Genomic DNA, 9,235 nt, shown 5'->3' with positions numbered 1-9,235 from the left:
GCATGATGGCATGCGCCTGTAATCCCAGCTATTTGGGAGGCTGAGGCAGGAGAATCACTTGAATCCAGGAGGCAGAGGGTGCAGTGAGTGGAGATCATACCACTGCACTCCAGTCTGGGCAACAAGAGCAAAACTCCATCTCAAAATAAAATAAAATAAAATAAGATAAAATAAAATAAAATAAAATAGGGGGATGATGTTCTTCCTCACATCTGTAAAACACTCAATTATTCCTAGAAGTCCTAAGTGTTCAATTTTAAAATCTAATTTTAAGTTTTAGTATTTATATTCACATAGAGTTTACGTACACCAAGTTCTCAAAATGAGTTTGAATTTGTATTATACTGAGGAAGAAGACAGGACAAAATCATGAAATCTGCAGATATTATTCAAACTTCATTCTATTCCATAATTTTATTCTCCTTCCTTGGGAAGTTTTAGTTTTTAGAAGTTCTGATAAAATTAAGTAAAACGTCATATTACAAAATTTTCCCCATCATTTCTCACTGGAAATGGCAAAGAACAATGAAAGATCAATACGCAAAAGCTGTAAGAGGCATTAAGATTCCCAGCCAAACACTAAATCCAGGAAGAGTTTATCGTTTATTTGTAATTCATCATGCAAGTCTTGAGAAGATTTTAAACATGAGTGAAAGAGTTATGAACGTCTATGAGCCCCACTATAGCTGTCTCTTATACACATCTAGATGTGTATAAGAGACAGGATTACAGGCGTGAGCCACCGCGCCCCGCCTTTTTCTTTTTTTTTATTTACTTTTCTTTTTTATTTATTTTTTTTATTTTCTTGAGACGGAGTTTTGCTCTTGTTGCCCAGTTTGGAGTGTAATGGCGAGATCTCAGCTCACTGCAAACTCCACCTCCCAGGTTCAAGCGACTCTCCTGCCTCAGCCTCCTGAATAGCTGGGATTACAGGCACCAGCTATCACGCCCAGCTAATTTTTCTTGTATTTCTTAGTAGAGATGGAGTTTCACCATGTTGGTCAGGCTGGTCTCGAACTCCTGACCTCAGGTGATCCACCCACCTCAGCCTCCCAAAGTGCTGGAATTACAGGCATGAGCCACCATGCCCAGCCCTTGTAGATTTTTTTCAAGCAAAATATAAAAGAATTTTAATATTAAAAATGAAATCAAAAGTCCTATAAATCATTTTAGATCTAAAAGCCTATAGGTAATATATATATATCAACACTACACATATACAAGTTTGAGGAAAAAAATTACATTTACTTCAGCTACTCAATATTTGCATATCTGACTTAGTGCAAGGCAGGATGCTGGTAATTGCAGGGGACATAAAACAGCCCCTATAAGGGTAGGCAGGCCTATGTACACAGCCAGATTAACCGTAAGTTTTTTGATTAATAGAGAAATGTATTTACTATTTGCTTCATTTAACAAGGATTTATCAAAAATGTTCCATATTATACCTGGGACTGTGGTGGATACTGAAGATTCAAAAATGAATTAGACGCAGCTCCTGACCTTGAGGAGGTTCAGAATCTCATGGGCAACAAAGACTTGCCAGCTATTTCTTAAAGCAAACGTGGTAAGAGTTAACAGAATTATACTCAAATGCCATAGGAGCTTCCCATTTCTGCTAGGGGACTCTAGGAAAGGCTTTTTAAAAGAGATGAATGCCTATTAAAAAGAATTTTAGCGACATTCATCCTTGCTTATCTATGCATTCTTCCACTGTAAAAATAACAAAGAAAAGAATACCAAGATACAGCATTTAACAAAAAATCTTCAAAAGGGGATGATGGGCCAGGCGCGGTGTCTCATGCCTGTAATCTCTGCATTCACACGCCTGTAATCTTAGCATTTTGGGAGGCCAAGGCAGGCGGATTACCTGAGTTCAGGACTTCAAGACCAGCCTGGCCAACATGGTGAAATCCCATCTACTTAAAAACATAAAATTAGCCAGGCATGATGGCATGCGCCTGTAATCCCAGCTATTTGGGAGGCTGAGGCAGGAGAATCACTTGAATCCAGGAGGCAGAGGGTGCAGTGAGTGGAGATCATACCACTGCACTCCAGTCTGGGCAACAAGAGCAAAACTCCATCTCAAAATAAAATAAAATAAAATAAGATAAAATAAAATAAAATAAAATAGGGGGATGATGTTCTTCCTCACATCTGTAAAACACTCAATTATTCCTAGAAGTCCTAAGTGTTCAATTTTAAAATCTAATTTTAAGTTTTAGTATTTATATTCACATAGAGTTTACGTACACCAAGTTCTCAAAATGAGTTTGAATTTGTATTATACTGAGGAAGAAGACAGGACAAAATCATGAAATCTGCAGATATTATTCAAACTTCATTCTATTCCATAATTTTATTCTCCTTCCTTGGGAAGTTTTAGTTTTTAGAAGTTCTGATAAAATTAAGTAAAACGTCATATTACAAAATTTTCCCCATCATTTCTCACTGGAAATGGCAAAGAACAATGAAAGATCAATACGCAAAAGCTGTAAGAGGCATTAAGATTCCCAGCCAAACACTGAATCCAGGAAGAGTTTATCGTTTATTTGTAATTCATCATGCAAGTCTTGAGAAGATTTTAAACATGAGTGAAAGAGTTATGAACGTCTATGAGCCCCACTATAGAATCTAAAAAACAAAATCAAAAAAAGCATCACTTCCTTTAAAATTCCATTAAAACTAAATTATGAGAAAATGACTGTGTATCTCATTAATAACATTTTTAAAAGCAATGTGAAAAAAAATCTACCAATTTCTGTTGGACAGTATTTTTAGAATGTATATGCATCAGTTCCTTTGAGCTATGTATTTCCTCTAATACAGGTATTGTGGGTGTTGGAGCAGGTGAGACTTTGCATGCCAGATTCTAAAAATCAGATGCACGACAGACAGCAACGCTGCACCCTAACAAAAATTCCTTTGGCATCTCACAAAAAGATGTGATAGTACAGCTAAGGAAAATGTATCAGAGCATAATCTCCACCACACCTATGTCTTTCATTTCTGGATGCAGGCTTCAATCACACAACATCAAGAGAAAAGAGTAAAAGCAAGACAAACTTTCTATTATGCAATTAAGCTCTTAATAAATAATGCATTTCTTTCCTTCCTCCAACTAGAGATTTTTAAAAAATTGATCTGTAGGGTGTATTTCAACTGTATCTCAAACCTCAATATCTGAGAAATAACAGGGTAATCCTAGGTTGAACATTTATCAAAGAGAGAATATTTTTGAACAAATTGATCACTTTTATTACCCAGAACAATACTGCTTTAATTATGCGGATTTATTACTTTTTTTTCCCCTCCAGGATTATATAAAGCTGGAGGGTTATCCTTTGGTACAATAGCTTCACTATCAAATAGGATTTAAAATTTACCCTTTGACATCTTCAGGATACAAGCATAATAGTAAATAATCACATTATTTTAATGGCACACTAAGCCCAATAAAGCAGATTAGACATGGGGTGTTGTAATATTTGAGAATACAAGTAGGGATCTCTATGCCGTGCAACAGAGCATGGTGGTTAGGAGTTCTGAGGTTAAACCACCCGCTTCAGGATTGTAACTTTGAACTTACCAGCTATACAACCCCAAGCACGCTACTTCCCTTTGCTAACTCCCCATCTGTAAAATGGAGATAATTGTACCTATGTTTCATAGGGTTATAAGAATCCAATATGATAGGCCAGGCGCGGTGGCTCACGCCTGTAATCCTAGCACTTTGGGAGGCTGAGGCGGGCGGATCACAAGGTCAGGGGTTCAAGACCAGCCTGACCAACATGGTGAAACCTTGTCTCTACTAAAAATACCAAAATCAGCCGGGCGTGGTGGTGTGCACCTGTAATCCCAGCTACTCAGGAGGCTGAGGTAGGAGAATCCCTTGAACCCAGGAGGCAGAGGTTGCAGTGAGCTGACATTGTGCCATTGCACTCCAGCCTAGGCAACAAAGTGAGACTTCGTCTCAAAAAAAAAACAACAAAAAAACCAATATGACAATTCATGTAAAGCATTTAGCAAAATAATAACAGCTGCCAAAATTCTGAGAGCTGTAACACAAATACACATAGAATTAAGGCACAGAAGACCCTACACTACTTTACCCTATGTTACACAGTCAATGAAATTCAAATGCCAATTTCTCACTTGTGTCTGTGCACTATGAGCATCCTATTTTCCATTTTCACTGTATCTCTAATATTCAAAATCCCAGAGAAAGGCTTTCTGCAGTACCCTCACATTGATGATGAAAACCAGAAACTACAAAATATGTAGCCTTAATAATAAAATATCTCAACCAATTTTATCCCAACACACCACCACAGGAACAGAAATAAAGCAAAAATGACGAAGTCATTTTAAGGATTGTTTTACAAAATGCTAGGTGGAATATCAATTGATAAATCCTTATTTAGCACCTGTGTGTTCAGCATTGTGTCGAGGGGAAAAACAGCTATGTGAGAAAGCCACAAGTTCTAAGTAAATGAATATGAAAGTTATACAAGGGACACCAAGTTTAACTACATAGGAATAATGAGAAAGAGGACAATATCAGAAAAGGCTTTTTATTGAAAGCCAAGAAGACTAATTCAAATATGTAAGAACTGTGACAATGGTCACATTCCTTACCTGGGTCCACTCAGTCAGTTTTCTACAGAGCCTACATGGAGGGTCCATTTGTTTTTTTTTTGTTTGTTTTTAAAGGCAAACCAAGATGAGGGGAGGACCATGGTTGAACCTCAGTGATTGAGAATTCATGCTCTTGAAGCATCATACTAGTCTTTAGCAACAAATGGTGCACGCGCGCGCACACACACACACACACACACACACACACACACACACATTTTTGAGACTGTGTTTCGCTCTGTTGCCCAGGCTGCAATGCAGTGGCGTGATCTCGGCTTCCTGCAAGCTCCACCTCCCAGGTAGCTGGGACAACACGCCTATCTCCTGCCTCAGCCTCCCAAGCAGCTGAGACTACAGGCGTCCACCACCACGCCTGGCTATATTTTTTTGTATTTTTAGTAGAGACAGGGTTTCACCGTGTTAGCCAGAATGGTCTCGATCTCCTGACCTCGTGATCCACCCGCCTCAGCCTCCCAAAGTGCTGGGATTACAGGCATGAGCCACGGCGCCCAGCCTAGACTTGATTTTTTAAAAAGGGCAGGAGAGGGCTACTAAACAAAGACTATGTGAGGAAGAAAATATTTCAAAAATATCAATCAGCAAGTGTTATGCAAGCAACTAGAAATGACAGGAGTCAAGAAGACAAGTTAGAAAATTACTGTTCAAATAATGGTTTCAAATGATGGCAACAAACTTTTTCAGAAAATACACCAATGGATCCAGTCAAACGACATTCTTTTAAACAAACACACTGTATGATAATATATGAACCGCCACAACACTATCAGTAATCCTGACAGAAGGTATAATTACATTGCTTAACTGGTAACTAGGGGCACTCTTTCCTATTAGAACTTGGCAGTTTCAAAAAAGCAGCCAAAAAACATACTACCAAAATTTGAGGCTTTCTCGATGAGCTTAATTTCAGTCCAATTAATAAGTGCCTGCCACACCCTACATTAACAGGCACAGATTTGTTTAAATTAATCTCCCCAGGGGCAGGCTAATTCAGGGGTTAGTATTATTAGAATCTGTGTGAACAACTGGGTGCAGGTGTTCACATTACCAACAGGAGAATTAACTCTTAAACCACTTTTAGCAGATAGTGGGTGTTCGGTGAACTAATGGAATTTCTAAAGGGTGGAGTATACGTGGGGACACTAATATGTAAAGCAGTGACACTGTAAGCTGAAAAATAATTTGTCTTTCTTTACAATAAGTGACCGCCATCATTCATCACAGAAAGCTACAGTCACAAGTCAAATTAACTACTGTATCACAATCATGTTATGCTACATACATACACCTTACTGGTTCAGAATGTAACCTTTCAGAAGAAAAACAAGACTGGTTGTTAACAATCCTGCAAAGTAACTGAACCTCTGTAGACAGTAAATAAACAGCAGACAATGCTCCTTTAGGCCCTGAACGAAACAGGTTTGGCATAAATCTGTTCAATGTGTCCTTTCCATTTTACATAAACAAGTAAAAGGCAAACCATAGAGAGTAACTACCACTACACTGGCTTGCGACTTGTCTTAAGATGAATTTGTTTAGAAAGTTTGTTTTAAATTGATCATATCGGGGGAGGGGGGGCTCAATGGCTCATGCCTGTAATCCCAGCACTTTGGGAGGCCCGGGTGGGCAGATCACGAGGTCAGGAGATCGAGACCATCCTGGTTAACACGGTGAAACCCCGTTTCTACTAAAAAATACAAAAAATTAGCTGGGTGTGGTGGCGGGCGCCCACCTACTCAGAAGGCTGAGGCAGGAGAATGGCAAACCTGGGAAGCAGAGCTTGTAGTGAGCTGAGATCACACTACTGCACTCCAGCCTGGGTGACAGAGCAAGACTACGCCTCAAATAAAGAAAAAAAAAAAAACTTACTAAGTTTGTATTTAAAAATTTAATGGCCAGGCCTGGTGGCTCACGCCTGTAATCCCAGCACTTTGGGAGGCTGAGGTGGGTGGATCACAAAGTCAGGAGTTCAACACCAGCCTGACCAATACTGAGAAACCCTGTCTCTACTAAAAATACAAAAATTAGCCGGGCATGGTGGCAGGCACCTGTAGTTCCAGCTACTTGGGAGGCTGACACAGAAGAATCACTTGAACCCGAGAGGCGGAGGTTGCAATGAACCAAGATCGCGCCACTGCACTCCAGCCTGGGCGATAGAATGAGACTCCATCTCAAAAAAAATAAAATAAATTTAACATCAGAAAATTTACAACACATTCAAGAAAATGTTAAGTGGCCACAAATCCAAATGAGTACTACAACAATCTTGACTTCTTGAAATAACTTTTCCAACTACAAGAAAAACCAACAAACAAAAAGCTTTGCAATACCCAAAGTTAGTCTGAACAAATACATCATCCCCAAGCCAAACAAACCATATCCCAGGAGAACTACCATAAAGAGTAAAATTCAAAGTTTAAGATGTTCTACTGCGAACAAACTAGTCATCTATTCCTCAAGGAGTTCAATCACAGACACAGAATAATTTTGTCAAATATAATTGCCTACAAGACATCAGCACATAGTTCACAGAAGGTTATGAAGACTGCCTGCTTACAAAGAAAACAGAATGCTCTGTTAATGAAAGAATACTAGAAAATGGACAATTATGAACAGCACTAAATGAAACTAATGAACTTGAGAGGACTAATCTTTTTTTAACCACAATAACTTTTTTTTTAATCAGAAGAAATTGTCCCATTGAATGACAGCTGCCACTGGCACAGTCCCAGGGCAAGGACGCCATCAAAGGTTTTCTCTTAGCACCAGCTACCAAATCCTGGCCCCACACCCTGAGGGAGGACCTGTGAAAGTGCTCACAATAACTTTCTTACCATTAAATCAAATATTTAATGACGAGGAAATACAAACCAAGACTATCACATTTTTTCTTTTTTCTTTTTTTTCTTTAAAGAGATGGGGTTTCACTCTATCGCCCAGGCACAATCATAGGCAGCCTCGAACTCGGGGACTCAAGAGATTCTCTAGCCCCAGTCCCATGAGTAACTGGGACCACAGGCGAATATCACCTTCATATATTTAAAATAAGTCCTCCATTTTATCATATGAGGTTTCAAGATGAGGGTCCAGATCAAGTGGAAAACTAAGTTCTAATGAAACATCACTCTTATTTTGTTTTTTAGCTGAGGTGAAGCGAACTCACTACAACTACTCATCCATATATAGCAACCATCAGGAATGTGTTCGTATTTACATGCTGCACAAGCAGTGATCACATTCTTGTGTGTGCATATGTGTGTATACATGTGTATGTACATTTCTTTAACCTTTTCAATCTAGTTAAAAGTATTTTCAGTTCATAAGCATGGTATGTGTGCAGACACATTTTCCCAGAACTTCTTGTAGAGGACAGGAAATCCTTCATAACATTATTACAATAGCTAAATGACAATTGTCTCCAATAGCCATATACATATACATACCCTGAAAAATGCTTCAATCACTCCACAAACACGAATCTCCAAACTACTGAATACAAGTTTATATTATCTTCTATCAATAGGATGGCTTATTAAAAAATTTAGTAAATGTGTATTAAGTCCACGGATGTCAACTGCCATAGGCACTTTCTTGAGCTTACTGGGTCACACAAACTAAAGACATGAGTGGCATGACCACGGCAGTGCAAGATCACATTAAGGTGAAAAACCCTGAATCATTTAAAACAGGATGTCTCAACCTCAGTACAGGTGACATTTTGGGCCAGATCATTTTTTGTTGTGGGAGCTTCTTCGTATTATCGAATATGTAGCAGCATCTCTGGCCTCTACCCACTAGATGCCAGTATCACACCCTCCCCAGGTGTGAGAACCGAAAATGTCTCCAGATAGTGACAAATGTTCCCTGGGGAGGAAATTTTGGTCTAGGAATCTAAAAACTTAGTACAGTGTGTCAGTTTCAAAAGAGTATATTCTGCAAAACCAAGGAAGTTCCAAAACAACTTCAGGCATTCCAAATAGCTGCTTTATACAAAACTTTCTTGGATGAAGTAAATGAAACCGTGTTACTGGAGATAGCTAATTCTTCCACATGTGCATGATTAAACACTTGCGATGATGAATCTGGGACAGGCTGGGACAGGAGCCAGCAGTGACTGGGTTTTATAGTTTCGATGAATTACACCTCCTTTTAACCCTTCAGTGGACTAACCATCCTGCCAGGGTAACCCTTTATTCGCCAACCATATTCCCTGACGTCTTCCACACAAGATTCACTACTGCGGGCCCTCACCTTTTGACACTGCCTCCCACCGCACTGGGGTCAACTCTCACCCAAGAGTTCTGCCACCAAACCAGCTTGTCCTTGCCACATGCCCCTAGGGCCCCAGCTCTCATCCTGGCATACCCTGTCCAGGCCCGCTCTTGACCCCTGACCCCGCCACCCCCTCCCCCACAGGGAGGTACCTGAAGTAGTAGACATCGCTCTTGCCAGCACTTAGCCCAGATTTTCGGATCACTTCCTCCTTCTTCCATCCGGGGGGGAGGGCAGGGCAGTCCATCCTCTTCCCGCTCTCCGTGGCCCGGGATCCCCTGGGCCCCGGCCCCGCGCTCCCCGACGG

At 39.9% G+C, this 9,235-nt stretch overlaps 1 protein-coding gene across 1 annotated transcript in view; it reads right to left on the bottom strand.

The window, feature by feature from the left end:
• MBD2 (methyl-CpG binding domain protein 2) overlaps positions 1–9,229 on the bottom strand; it is an 82,451-nt gene extending 73,222 nt beyond the window's left edge. Inside the window, exon 1 of the mRNA XM_011978055.1 lies at positions 9,081–9,229. Within this exon, the coding sequence (XP_011833445.1) occupies positions 9,081–9,175 (95 nt within the window). The 5' untranslated portion in view covers positions 9,176–9,229. The remainder of the gene's footprint in view (positions 1–9,080) is intronic.
• Positions 9,230–9,235: the final 6 nt, after the last annotated feature.

Source organism: Mandrillus leucophaeus, unplaced genomic scaffold (genome assembly GCF_000951045.1).
Source record: "Mandrillus leucophaeus isolate KB7577 unplaced genomic scaffold, Mleu.le_1.0 Scaffold1030, whole genome shotgun sequence".
In the NCBI taxonomy this organism is placed as follows: Eukaryota; Metazoa; Chordata; class Mammalia; order Primates; family Cercopithecidae; genus Mandrillus; species Mandrillus leucophaeus.
The sequence above is the reverse complement of the archived record's forward strand: the minus strand, read 5'-3'. Positions and strand labels throughout refer to the sequence as shown.